The sequence below is a fragment of the Rattus rattus genome, chromosome 2 (genome assembly GCF_011064425.1).
Source record: "Rattus rattus isolate New Zealand chromosome 2, Rrattus_CSIRO_v1, whole genome shotgun sequence".
NCBI lineage: Eukaryota > Metazoa > Chordata > Mammalia > Rodentia > Muridae > Rattus > Rattus rattus.
In genome coordinates this window covers 1,992,342-2,006,335 of record NC_046155.1, presented here as the reverse complement: position 1 = coordinate 2,006,335, position 13,994 = coordinate 1,992,342, and the positions used below count along the sequence as shown (strand labels likewise).

Below are 13,994 nucleotides of genomic sequence, written 5' to 3'. Positions count from 1 at the left end.
AGGAGGGAGAAGAGCGGAAAAAAGTGAAACTCCACCCTCCACCTCTGCCTCCCGCCCCCGGGGCCAAAGTACAAAGGGAGGAGGAAGAAGGGAACGGGGTCGGAGCTGTCGGGGCCAAAGGCACTAGCCCGAGAAGAGGTAGCTTCGGCTCTATTGGAGACTTTCTCTTACCTCTTGTACCTCAAGACAACAACCAGAGTCCAGGCGCCGACCCTGGCAGGCCCCACCTTACAGTAGGCGGGCGCTAGAGCCAGGTTCCCAGGACTACTTCGGGACCGAGGGACTCACTGCCGCTCCAATTCAGCCATGGTGAGGCGCCGGAGGCCAATGGGCCCCACCCCTCCAGCCTGACCACACTGCCCTCCGTGCCCTCCTCCAGAAGCCCGAGATGCGGGGGGCCGGGAGGCGACACTCCTGGCTCCCCAGAGAGGCGTGGGTCTGGGGCTGAGGGCCAGGGCCCGGATGCCCAGGTTCCGGCACTAGGGCCTCACAAGCCACCGGGGGTGGATACCACGGGCACCCGAAGAAGGTTCCCCACACATTCCAACGCCGGCTCCCTGCCATGGAGCCCTTGAAGAACCTCTTCCTCAAGAGCCCGCTGGGGTCATGGAACGGCAGTGGCAGTGGGGGCGGCGGGGGTACTGGTGGAGTCCGGCCAGAGGGGTCCCCGAAGGCAACAGCAGCTTATGCCAACCCTGTCTGGACAGCCCTGTTCGACTATGAGCCCAATGGGCAGGACGAACTAGCCCTGAGGAAGGGCGACCGTGTGGAGGTGCTGTCCAGGGATGCAGCCATCTCAGGAGATGAGGGCTGGTGGGCGGGCCAGGTGGGTGGCCAGGTGGGCATTTTTCCATCCAACTATGTATCTCGGGGTGGAGGCCCACCCCCCTGTGAGGTGGCCAGCTTCCAGGAGCTGCGTCTGGAGGAGGTGATCGGCATCGGTGGCTTCGGCAAGGTCTACCGTGGCAGCTGGCGAGGGGAGCTGGTGGCTGTGAAAGCAGCTCGACAGGATCCTGATGAGGACATCAGTGTAACAGCTGAGAGTGTTCGACAGGAGGCCCGGCTTTTTGCCATGCTGGCACATCCCAACATCATTGCCCTCAAAGCTGTGTGCCTGGAGGAGCCAAACCTATGCCTGGTGATGGAGTATGCAGCTGGTGGGCCTCTTAGCCGTGCCCTGGCTGGTCGGCGTGTGCCCCCTCATGTGCTGGTCAACTGGGCTGTGCAGATTGCCCGAGGGATGCACTACCTGCACTGTGAGGCTCTAGTGCCTGTGATACACCGAGACCTGAAGTCCAACAACAGTGAGTTTCAAGGGGCATGAAATGGGAATGGGGAGGCCAGGAGCACTGCTCAGCCAAGGCCCAGGTGCACACATCTCCTATCTCCGGGAAGCCTAGTTAGGGAGATGCTGGAATCAAGAGCTCCTTCCCTAGAGGAGTATTAGATATCTAGGAACTACCTGTGACCTATCAGTGACCCCAAAGCAAGAATCCCAAGGACCTGGCAGAGTTCTGCCTCTGTCTTCGAAGTTCTTTGTCCCAGCATTTAGCTGAAGTTTCAACAAGTTTTAAAAACTGAGCTCTCTCAGGGCCTTCAGCATCCTGCCTACCCATGGTCACCACCTCAGGGAAGACTCCTGGAAGCTGCTTCTCAGGTCTTCCCCTTCCCTGAAATGTATAAACATGGTGTTGCGGCTCTCCCTCCCCATAGGCAGCTCCTTCAGAACAGAGATCTCAGAAGGGAAGACCCTCCTCCCTGCTTGGAGATCAAGGCTGGTCCATCCCACTCTTTCCTGACTACATGTTCTCCAGATGCCTACTTAACTCAGAACCTCAATTTCAGCCTTCTAGAACAGGAACAGTGAGGCCAGAGCAGCTCAAGGACCTTCCAGAGCCCTGACACTGGGTGCCCAGCAAGCAGTGGGTCTCCCAGCCAGGGATGTAAATATTTTCTGGCAGTAGGGCTAGGAAGCCTAGTGAAGGGAGACTCCATCGCTCACTATCTTGGACTCCCGTTTGCTGCTGTCATAGGCCCAGGAAAAATTGGTGACAGGTTCAGACGGCTTCCTCAAGTGGGCAGGCTTCAAGCCATACCAAAACAGGCGTCATTTAGTGAAGAACTTGGTTGGATGGGTGTCTGGGCAGGGCCTGACCACAGTGCAGGCTCAGAGGCAGAGTCCAGCAATGTGGGGACACCAGGACCTGGGTCTGCTGGAACAGAGGGTACAGGCTGGGCACAGTAGGAAACGTAGAGGAAGTGGTCCTCTGTGGCATGACTGGAGAAGAGTATAGAGATTCTTAGGGGCATCAGCATAGACATTTTGAGCCTCTTGGCCTTGGCTCACTGTAAAGCAGGGCCAGAGGAAAACAGCAGCAGAGCCAGGGAGACCCAGTTCCTTGTCAGTTGAGCGCGCCTATCATCTACAGAGCACAATGTTGGGCCCGAGGCATACAGGGACCCCCACACATGCTCCCTCCACTAGCCTGGGGGGGATTCCCCGAAGGCCCAGGGGGTGGGGGCTCCTGCCTTCTGTTTTTCCTCCGTTCTTTCCAGAAAAAAATGGAACAATAGTCCAGGCCCCTGCTCCCCACCCTCCACACGGCTTCCTGTGTTTCCTGCTGCCCCTGGGCTGGCTTCCTGCCCCAGCTCCAGCCCCTGTTCCCTCCCTGGCCCAGCTGCCTGCAAGGGAGGAAAGAGCTGGGGGTGGAAGGGTTTTGGGAGAGGAAGGAGCCAGGGATTGTGCCCCCCCCCCACCAGGCACTAGTTCCTTCTCAGAGTCTGGGTGGTGGTGCAGGCAAGGTGCCCTCAGCCTCTGAGCCCGGCATCCAACTTCACAGACCCAGTCCTAGGCCCGAGTTGCTGTCTGTGGGATTGGGGTGGGGGGAGTCCCTGAGCTTGGAGGGGGGGGGGAATCAGGCAGGAAACAATGGCATGATTTTCCTGGACAATGGGGGCCTTGTGAGGAAGCCTGGCTGGGAGAGAGGGGGGAATTCTCCAGGCCCACGAGTCACAGGACTGACCAGCCAGCCCGGCCTGGACCTGACCTCCCCCAATTTGCCCCCAAAGAACACCCCCCCACACAAGTTGGCCCAGGCCTCCTAGAAAGGAGAAGTAGGGACCATGAGAGGGAAGCGGAAGAGGTGTGAGCTGGCCAGGCTGTCCGTAGCCTGACAAAGGCCAGAAGGGGGTGAGGGGACAGTAAGGAGAGGACCATGAGGCTTCCCCAAGTTTTGGGCTCTCTAGCGTCTGAGTGGCCCCTGACCTCCCATGCCCAAGATCTCCATCAAACATCAAACAACTTAGGTTTTGAGAATTGAGGACCCAGGCAGGATGCAAAACAACTTGGAGGGACATCTGAGGGTGCAGAGGTGAGGTGCTTGGCAAAACCAGAGTGCAGACGGGAGATTGCAGGACAGCTATTGATAAAGTCCTGGGGCGCTGAATGGCTGCCTCTTCACCATTAAAATTCCACAACCAAAAAAGAGGCAGGTTGGCTCCCTGCCTAAGAATATGATGCAGAATGTGCGCTGCCTGTCTGTGGGCACCCATGTGTGCTAGAGACCAGGCTAGAGGCAGTAAGAGGTCCTCAGTGGAGGGTGGGTCCTGGCTCCAGAGAGAACCTGTGCTGTCCTCCTTCCTGCCCCAGCCTGTTGGGGTTCCTCCTGAGATGAGCTTGCACAGGCCTAACAACACAACGGGTCCCTGCCGCCTTTGGCAGGCTGACCTAGGGCTGGAGGGCGGAAGTTAGGATTAAGGGTGGAGAGCAAGAGTGGGCTCTGACAGACGTGAGCTCAGGATCTCTAGGCTGAAAGGCACTGAGAACAGTTCTGCCACATGTCAGGCCCCAGGTTAAAGGCTTTTCAGTGGTCTGACTGGCCTCAGACTCCTCCACAACCCCGTGAGCTGCATTTGTTGTCATCTTCTGCCTTGTCTGAGGCAGTGCAGAAGAGGGGCGGGTGGGGTTCAGCACCATTCTCTGACCCAGGAGATAGTGAAAGGAAGTCTGCCAGGAGTGGGGGTGTAAGAAAAGCCATGCCGCATGTTGATAGTAGGTAGGGCATGCCCCTGCTGTCTTGCCTAGAGGGGGCTGGAGCTTGGAGTAGACAGAGGCGGCCCAGAGGTGATGGAGTCTGAGCTCTGAAGAGCACCAGAGTTGAAGCAGCTGAGAGTGGGAGGGGCCCTCAAGGGAAAAGAGTCAAGCAGAAGAGGCCCTGGGAATGGAGGGTGTGGGTAGGGGTTGGGCACTAATGCCAAATCACCCGTGAAACTGCAGGGCTTGACCATCAGCAGAAATGGGTTCTGGCTTCAGGCCTTCAAAGATAAAAGCCTGGTGTGACTCCTCCTCCAAGAAGCCCTCCCTAGCTCACCTGGCCACATAGGTGCCCTCCCCCTCTTCCTCATGCTCAATACCTATCCTGTCCCATTGCAGCCCCGACTGATACCTGTGTAAGAGGGCTGGGGGGTGTGCTTGCCACTTGTTCAAAACAGAAGGCACTGCTCACTACAGATGGACCCTTGATGATTCTGACTTTGTCCTCTGCTGCGCTGAGCTTCTCATCTGAACTGTTTTTATCCTGACAAGAGAGTTCTAAGATGTTCTTCTTGTCAAAGCTAAACACTCCTGCCTGCCAACCAGAGCTTTCACTCTTCCTCTCTCTTCACACCCAACTCCCGCTGTAGACATCTTCCGAAGTCTTCTGAGGTGAAAGTCTGTGTTACTCACAGTGCTGTGACCTCCAGGAGACCTTGTGTGCTCATAAGGGCTTCCCGCCTGTTCCCCTATTCCCTAGCCTAAGTTCTAACACAGGAGTCTCTCTCCTCTTCTTCTCCTCCTTCTCCTTCTTCCTCTCTCTCTCTCTCTCTCTCTCTCTCTCTCTCTCTCTCTCTCTCTCTCTCTCCATGCATGCATGCATGTGTGTGTTTTGAGACAGAGTTTCTCTGTGTAGTCCTGGCTGTCCTAGAATCCATTTGTAGATGGAACTGGACTTGAACCTTGGACTCTTAGAGATCCACCCGCCTCTGCCTCCTGAGTGCTGGGATTAAAGGAATGTGCCATCAAGCCTGGCTTGGGTTTCTCTTGAAAGCAGAGCCAACACTGAAAACCACCACAACACAGTTTTTATTCCATTCAGTGTTAGGAAAGAGCTAGAACATCAGCTCTGGAGCCACAGGCTAAGAGAATGTTTGCTGTGACCATGACTGTTTCCCTGCTGTTTCCTCATCTGTGAGACGATGTTGACGATTCATGCATTCACTCGTTTGTTTCATTTGGTTTAGTTCATCTGTTTTAGTTAGAACTAAGTGTAAAAATTTGGCCTCTAGTGCTCGAGGGGCAGCAACGTAGTAATCTCTTGCCAGTAAATGTGTGCCAGTTGGTACTTGAGTAGTTAAGCCCCCACCCCATCCCCAGCTGGGACTTCTCAAGGCAGGGTCCTCAGCAGCCACCTCTGTGTACTCAGTATCTGGCCAGGATGTCTGTCAGATGCACCTCCGGGCTCTTCTCCCAGCCCCATTACCTCTCCTTTCCACCCCCACAATCCTGCTCCACTTCTTCCCCAGTTCTGCTGCTGCAGCCCATTGAAGGTGACGACATGGAGCACAAGACCCTAAAGATTACTGACTTTGGCCTCGCCCGAGAGTGGCACAAAACCACACAGATGAGTGCTGCGGGGACCTATGCTTGGATGGCTCCTGAGGTTATCAAGGCATCTACCTTCTCCAAGGGCAGCGATGTCTGGAGGTAAAGCCTGGGTTGGGACTGAACAGTGTGGGGCTACAGAGGGTTGAGAAGGGGTGCTTAAGACCGGGGTGGCCAGACAGGCTGAAGGCAGGACCCCAAACCATTTAATTCCTCCATGCTTTGAGTTGAACATATAAATCTCTTGTGTCCCCTACAGCTTTGGGGTGCTGCTGTGGGAACTGCTGACTGGGGAGGTACCCTACCGTGGTATCGACTGTCTTGCGGTAGCCTATGGTGTGGCTGTAAACAAGTTAACATTACCCATCCCATCCACTTGCCCTGAGCCCTTCGCACAACTCATGGCTGGTAAGAGGATAGGGCTGGAGAGGTGAGGGGCAGAACTCCCTGGGCCCAGACACAAATACCTGTTTCCTGCCCCATTAGACTGCTGGGCACAGGACCCCCACCGCAGGCCCGACTTCGCCTCCATCCTGCAGCAGTTGGAAGCTCTAGAGGCTCAGGTGCTGAGGGAGATGCCACGGGACTCCTTCCATTCCATGCAGGAGGGCTGGAAACGCGAGATCCAGGGCCTTTTTGATGAGCTGCGGGCCAAGGAAAAGGTGGGAAGAATGGAAGACACAAGGTGGGGTAGAGAATAAGGTGGGGAGTCTGGGTCAATGCCTAGTTAACTCCACCTCCTTCGCTGCTCCGGAGCTTAGGAACTACTGAGCCGCGAGGAGGAACTGACGCGCGCAGCACGCGAGCAGCGGTCCCAGGCAGAGCAGCTGCGACGGCGCGAGCACCTGCTGGCGCAGTGGGAACTGGAGGTGTTCGAGCGCGAGCTGACACTGCTGCTGCAGCAGGTGGACCGAGAACGGCCACACGTGCGCCGCCGACGCGGCACCTTCAAGCGGAGCAAGCTCCGAGCGAGGGATGGCGGAGAACGCATCAGCATGCCCCTGGGTAAGGGGCGGGGCTCCAGCAGGACGCCTCTCTGCCATTGGCTGTTGGCGTGTGATCAAGCCTGTATGCTGGTAAAGGCTTTTGGAGCCTGACCAGCTGGAATAAGGAGGGGTTTACTTTTGGGCTGGGATTTTCTTTTCGGTCTCTGGGCGGGTCTTGACGGATATTTGCATGTCGGGCTGCCAGTGGTGCTGAGGACTAGAGGGTGGGGCCGGCCTGCCCAGACAGTAAACTAATTTCTCCACCAGTTAGTGCTGGTAATGGGGGCCAACCACTAGGCTCTCTTTACTGAAAGCCTGAAGACTGGAATGTAGTGAAGCACCCCCAAGGACACAACTACTATTGCCACTGTGGGAGAGGTCTGGGAGCCTCCTAAGGGTGCGTCCTTAAAACCTTTCCTTTCCCAAATTCCAGACTTCAAACACCGCATCACTGTGCAGGCCTCTCCAGGCCTTGACCGGAGGAGAAATGTGTTCGAGGTTGGGGCTGGAGACTCGCCCACCTTCCCTCGGTTCCGAGCTATCCAGTGTAAGAAACGATCTGCCTTGCCTTCCCCACAACCCCTAAAACTCCCTGATGTCTAGAGATGTATCTGCCTTCCCTCACTATACCCAGTTACTATATACTATTCCCTCGCTATACTCTGCTTCCAGGCCTTCCTCCCCTTTATCCTGACGTTTACCTTTAAGTTCCCTCCAAAAACAATTCCCTCTCTCCTCAGGTAATTGTATCATATCATGCTTTTGGGGTTTTTGTTTCATTTTTGAGACAGGTGTCTTAACTTTGTAGCCTTGGCCAGCTTGGAGCTCAGAGATCTACCTAAATGCTAGGATTAAAGACCTGTGCCACTACACTTGATCATATATTCTTTATTTTCCTGAATGCTTTGCAAATATTAATTCAATAATTCTAGTGGATTACTAGTGAGAATTATGATACTGGTGAATTATCAGTGAGAAATGTGAAAAGAGTAATTTGTCACATGGTCAGTAAGAGGCAGAGCAAATATTCCTCAGACTTCCTCATTGCTAGCCCAGCCCACCCCACCCATCCTAGCTGCTAGGATACAGGAGGACAAGAATGAACTCTGAGCTGTGGCATTCCCTTACAGTGGAACCTGCAGAATCAGGCCAGACTTGGGGTCGCCAGTCCCCTAGACGTCTTGACGATTCAAGCAATGGAGAGAGGCGTGCTTGCTGGGCCTGGGGTCCCAGTTCCCCCAAGCCTGGGGAGGCCCAGAATGGGAGGTAAGTACCTCAGTGCTCCACACCCTGTCACTCTACTCTTTAGAGCCCTAAGACTCACAAGCATGTCCCCTCTCCAGGAGAAGGTCCCGCATGGATGAAGCCACGTGGTACCTAGATTCAGATGACTCATCCCCACTAGGGTCTCCTTCTACTCCCCCAGCACTCAACGGTGAGTAAGGAATTTTGTTCTCCCATCAGATCTTGCTGAATTCTTTCTGAGGGCACCAGGATAGACTTTGAGCCAGCAGCAGAAATGCCTTATGAACTCAAGACAAGGAAACTAACGCTGAGATTGCACAGAACCAGACCTAGAACCCAGGTCACCAGGCCCGCAGAAGTGGACTTACCTGAGGCCTCAGGGCTTCTAGAGACTAGTCCTCCTGTTAGGACTTTTAGGGCCCTGGGCAGCACTGTACCCTCAACAGACTCTGGAAAGGACAAGAAACAGGGAGTGGTTTCTTCCACTGGTACCCAGAAGCTTCCACAGTGCTTTTCCCAGTCCCTTCTGGGGAGCTGCTGGGTGGAAAGGAGGAGAAGGAGACAGGAAGAGCCAGGACCCTCATCTGCATCTGGGGACGTCCAGGGCGGTTCTGTTCTCTGCAGTGGTAACAGCCTCACCAGGAGGGAGACAACATGTCTGACCCCTGAGCGAGGAGCCATTGTTCTCCCCATTTTAGGTAAAGAAATTGAGGCTAAAAGAGGGGAATAAGCTTCCTCACCCCAGCTAAGGACTCTAACCACAGATGATGTGGTTTCTACATTCTCTGTGGGCTTCCTAGGAAGCTTTCCTTCTAAACAAACTATTTACAAAGCTAAGTCGGGCTCCAACACCAGCAGGATGAGGGCTCAGCTCAGCTCAGTGCTACCCAGTCTCCACAGAGTCAAAGTTGTGGTTTGTCTGGGGGATCCTGTACCAACCTAGGGACCCTCCTCAGGGGGTCCCAGCCCCACCTTCTGCACACAGCAGGATGTAGACCCTAGGCCAGTGCTTCTCAACCTGTGGGTCACGACCCCTTTGGGGGTCAAGTGACCTTCTCACAGGGGTCACCTCAAACCATTGGAAAACACAGACATTTACATGATGACTCATATCAGGAGCAAAGTTATAGGTACAGAGTAGCAATGGATAATTTTAGGATTGTGGGTCACCACATGAGGAATTATACTAAAGCATCAGTGTTAGGAAGGTTGGGAAGCATGGCCTAGAGCCTACTTTAATGGCTCTTAGGCTAGAGCCCTGTTCACCAAACGGTTTAGCCGTGCCGGTTCAGCACCCACACACATAGCCGTCACCTCCATCCGCCCTTTTCTGTAATAATTGTAGCTAATATTTATTGCCTTCTCCTACCTGCCAAGTAGATGTCATCATTGGCTCCTTTTTACAGAGGAGAAGACTGAGGTACAGAGAAGTTAAGTAGTTCACTTAAGTGGCAGAACAGGATTTGAACCAGGGTTGATCTAATCCAGAGGCAGGCCCTTTACTAAGAATTTTTTTTTTCTTTTTTCTTTTTTTCGGGGCTGGGGACCGAACCCAGGACTAAGAATTTTTTAATTATTGTTTTATTTTATATGTATATATATTTACTCTGAATGTGTTTGAACACTGTGTGGGTGCATTGCCTGGGAAAACCAGAAGAGGGCATCACATCCCTGGAACTGAAATTATAGATGCCTGTGAGCCACCATGTGAGTGCCAGGAACTGAACCCAGGTCCTCTGGAAGAACAGCCAGTGTTCTTAACCACTGAGCCATCTCTCCAGTTCCCACATGTTTTGCTCCAGCAGTTATAGCCCACCATTGGCTGTTGTATGAGGGCTGAACTGAAAGCTGGAAGACCAAGGGGATTGCATTTGTTCTCAAATGTACCAGGTCAGAAGGACCAAAGGAGAATCTGAGGGCCTAGAACCCAGGTGTAGATCAGATCAATCCTCGACTGTGTCCTGCCGGGCCCTCTGAGGTCCCAGAAAAAGAGACACAAGACGTAGACCCCATACTGCTCTCCCTCATCTTGATGGTGCCATCAGCCCAGCCTAGGTGCTGAGCAAGCTGTGGCTCCCTAGCCCAAGCCTGCACTCATGCTGCCGTCTGGGTCTATGATGATGCATGACCTCAGCCTTCCGAATACCACAGCCAGGAAGCTGGCAGAGTCAAGGAATGGGGTCACACAGAGGATGCAGAGATCACTATCAAGGATTTTACTCACCTTATCCCTAGATAGAGGTTCTGGCCCTTGAGAACCTGATCACTGTGATTGCTCTTAGGCAGTCTGCAGTCAGCCTGCACTGACAGAAAATTGCCTTGAAGGGTATTGCCAGGAGCCACTCACCAACCCAGAGCACTGTGGAAGCAAGTTTGCTTCATCTCCAGGTCAAGCCTCTCATACAATCATCATCTCCTCACCAGCAGGGTCGCTAACTCAGACATTCAGGAACCTTAGAGGCAACTTTAAATTCTAGATATGTTACTGTGGACAAGTCACTTAACTTTTTTTTTTTTTTTCCGGAGCTGGGGATCGAACCCAGGGCCTTGCACTTGCTAGGCAAGCACTCTACTACTGAGCCAAATCCCCAACCCAAGTCACTTAACTTTAAGGACCTCAGAACTGACTTCAGGAACTGCCACCCACCCTATTAGGTTCCAGTCTCCAATCTCACTTTCTTCTGTCATTTTTCTCTTGCTTATTTTAATACTTTTAGATTCTCTTTTACATTTTTATTAATAATTTGTTCTAGGGAATCCATGCCCTCTTTGACCTTTGTAAGCACTGGGCCTGTGTGGTAGTATGCAGACACACATGGAGGCAAAAATATTCATACAAATAAATTATTTTTTTAACAAGAGGGCTCCTGAGCCCACAGAGCTCCAGGCTAAATCCTGTTCACAGCAGAATATCACATTCCCCAGCCTTCTGTGTCTTTCTCCAGCCAACCCAGAACTCCAGACTTGACAGCTGGGTGCCTGGCAGGAGGAAGGGCAGGGCAGAAGGGATTAGAGCAGGAAGGGCTTTGAAGGGATACAGTGAAGGACTGTCAGGACAGTTGGCTGGGGGGTACAGAAGAGAGCACCTAAGAACGTCAGGTGAAGGCCCAAGGAGCCTCCCCAGACCCTCCTCCATAGGACCACGGACAGGCCTGATGAGGGAGGGTCTCTTGGAAGAAGTTACAGCTACTCCCAGGAAGTGGACTGCTCTGCTCGGAGGACTGTCTTCTACAGCAGCTACTGCCAGGCTTTGCTCCTGATAGCTGCCCCTGCCCCAGATCCCTTCTGTTTGGCAGATGTGTGTGATGGAAAGGTTCAGCAGACGAGGAAGGGCTGCTTTACAGGTAGAGCTGGAGAAGACAGCGTTGGGAAGCAGAGCTCAGTTCTTGTTCTAAGCCACCCAGGATGCTCACCTGGCAGGCGGGCTAGCTTCACTCTAACCTGTGTCACTGATACTCACAGGTAATCCTCCAAGGCCTAGCCCTGAGCCAGAGGAGCCACGGCGGTCTGGGCCCACAGAACGGGGCAATAGCTCTGGGACGCCTAAACTGATCCAACGTGCATTGCTCCGGGGGACCGCTCTGCTGGCTTCCCTAGGCCTTGGCCGAGACCTGCAGCCTCCAGGGGGCCTGAGCCGTGAACGTGGAGAGTCCCCGACAGCACCACCCCCTGCACAGATGCCCTCACCCTGCCCACCTGACCTGCCCTCCACCCCGCTCATCCACCTCTCACAAGCAACACCTGATGCCCGTGGACCACTCACCCCTGCACCCTTATTGCTGGACCTAGGTGTTTCCTCTGGCCAGCCATCAGCCAAGAGCCCTCGGCGGGAAGAGACACGTGGTGAGTGATGTAAGACTGATGGGGAGATAGAAGCCATCGGAGAAAGGAGGAATGGCTAGGAACTCAGGACCACAGACAGCTGCTGGTTCCCAAACTAGATTCTTAGGCTCTGTGGCTGTTGGTAGAGCTCTATGTTCATCTGTGAAATACAGAAATCTCCCTAATGATGGACTCCTATTGATTGATTGGGCAAAGTGCTGTAACCATTCTGTATAGAAGTTGTATAGGAAGCATTCTTATGCCCAGTTCTTAGATGAAGTTTGTTTGTTTGTTTGTTTGTTTGTTTGTTTGTTTGTTTGTAGCAAGAAGGTCTTGTATAGCCCAGGCTGGGCTCAAGTCCCAGTTCTCCTGTCTCAGCATCTCGAGTTCCAGTATAACAGGCGGGTCCCACCACGCAAGGCTGGATGAGGAGATTAATTTATTTTTACATTTATGTGTTCACTGTGGGTGGCACACATGCCACAGAGCACATATGGGTAGCTTTCAGGAGTCAGTTCTCACTTTCCACCACCGGGTTCCAGGTACCTCAGGTTGTTAGTCTTGGCAGTGAGCCCCTGTGACTGCTAAGCCGTCTCAGCGGCCGAGATGGGGGATGTAAGGAGCACAGAGCATACAAATGGAGAGGGGCAGCCAGTAAGTCGCCAAGCCCACATAGGGCTAAGACAACCTGACCCTGGAACTGTGGAATGAACAGACATATCTTGGGACATGAAGAGAACCCACGAGGCAATCACATAACTCACTGAAATGCTAGAAGCTCAGGCAAGAGCAGGGCAGTTCCTCCAAGAGACATCTAAGAATTAGTGGATGCCTAACCATGCACCCCTCTATATCCCATAGGAAGAACTGTTTCACCTCCACCAGGAATATCACGCTCTGCTCCTGGCACCCCTGGAACCCCTCGCTCACCACCTTTGGGCCTCATCAGCCGACCTCGGCCATCACCACTCCGTAACCGTATTGACCCATGGAGCTTTGTGTCAGCTGGGCCACGGCCTTCACCCCTGCCCTCTCCACAGCCTGCACCCCGACGGGCACCATGGACCTTATTCCCAGACTCAGATCCCTTCTGGGACTCCCCACCTGCCAACCCCTTCCGGGGAGGCTCCCAGGACTGCAGGACGCAGACCAAAGACGTGGGTGCTCAGGCGCCATGGGCACCAGAAGCAGGGCCCTGAGTGGGCCAGACCATACCCCCCGCGCTCCAGCTGCCTCAGAGGAGGCATAGCATACACTGGAAGAGGAGCCAGGAAGGCCTCTGTGGCTGCCTTGGTTTCCCCCAGGGACCCTGACCCTTTGGCGGTCAGGAACACTACACTGCACAGAAAGCCTTCACACTGGATGTGGGCTACACCCCACATGCCTACAAACTGTAGGTCCCCCTGATTTACCTGCCCCACTGGGGCCTGACACTGTACCTAGCTGGTTAGGAGGACCAGAGCCTGTCTCAGGGAATTGCCCCCCAAGGAGTGGTGCAGGGAGGGGGTCCAGGGGAAAGGGGCCGACCTCAGGTGTCACCAGCACTTTTGACCAAGTCCTGTTACTGTGGCCCCTGTCTCCAAGGCCTAGTTCCTGGACCCCCTACCCTGGAGGTTATTGGAGCCGGGGCTCTCTGGGTGCCTTTCTACTGCCCCAGCCAAGGTTGGAGCCTTGGCCTGGGGAGCCAATGAAGCCAAATAAACTTGTAAGCTGTCTCCCCAAACACAGTCTCTCACTTCTCTGGAGGTGATCTGGTGTCCTTGTCTTCATGCCCCTAAAACAATGGGCAGATAACTGGCCGAGGCAAAGCTAGGATGCCTCGTACCACACTCCTCTCCTAGGACCAAGCCCACCGACTGGACAGTCTTTAAGGGCCCACCCCAGCCAGCTCCTCACCCCTGCCAGGCCTTGTCCACGCCACATCTTTATTTGAGCCATTTCCACCATTCAAGTGATGCTTTGCCCCACTCTTCCCTGTTGCCTGGTGGGCCCTGCCTGTCTTCTGGGCTCAGCTGCAAGATCTCTAGGAATCTTTCCCAGGACCCGTTGCCTCCGCCCCAGGTAGATCTTTCACCTGTAGCCCTCTGGGGAACATCTCAAGGGTTTGTCTCTAGTCCATGCCCTGGATATGAACGAACCCACTACCGGCAGCATGGTGACCAACCCTGGTGTTCTTGACCTGGCCTTGAGGCTCCCACTCGGTGCCTTAGGGCAGTGTCCTTCCACAGTTTATGAGTGAAGTCCCCCAGTTTACACAAGGTAGCCATTCGGGGTGCGAACAGGATGTGTAAGTGCCCTCA

General features: G+C 54.1%; 1 protein-coding gene and 1 long non-coding RNA gene across 2 annotated transcripts; one reads left to right on the top strand and one right to left on the bottom strand.

The window, feature by feature from the left end:
- Map3k11 (mitogen-activated protein kinase kinase kinase 11) lies at positions 1–13,417 on the top strand. The gene is made up of 10 exons (XM_032891133.1): positions 1–1,304; positions 5,563–5,743; positions 5,901–6,049; positions 6,128–6,303; positions 6,403–6,646; positions 7,061–7,174; positions 7,758–7,893; positions 7,971–8,062; positions 11,335–11,715; positions 12,556–13,417. Exons 1-10 carry the CDS (start codon positions 563–565, stop codon positions 12,891–12,893), a joined length of 2,553 nt encoding a protein of 850 aa, XP_032747024.1. The 5' UTR covers positions 1–562; the 3' UTR covers positions 12,894–13,417.
- On the bottom strand, positions 5,104–6,194 carry LOC116890730. The gene is made up of 2 exons (XR_004386780.1): positions 6,109–6,194; positions 5,104–5,285 (listed from the first exon to the last, which is right to left on the bottom strand). It is a non-coding gene; the product is annotated as an uncharacterized LOC116890730 (long non-coding RNA).
- Positions 13,418–13,994: the final 577 nt, after the last annotated feature.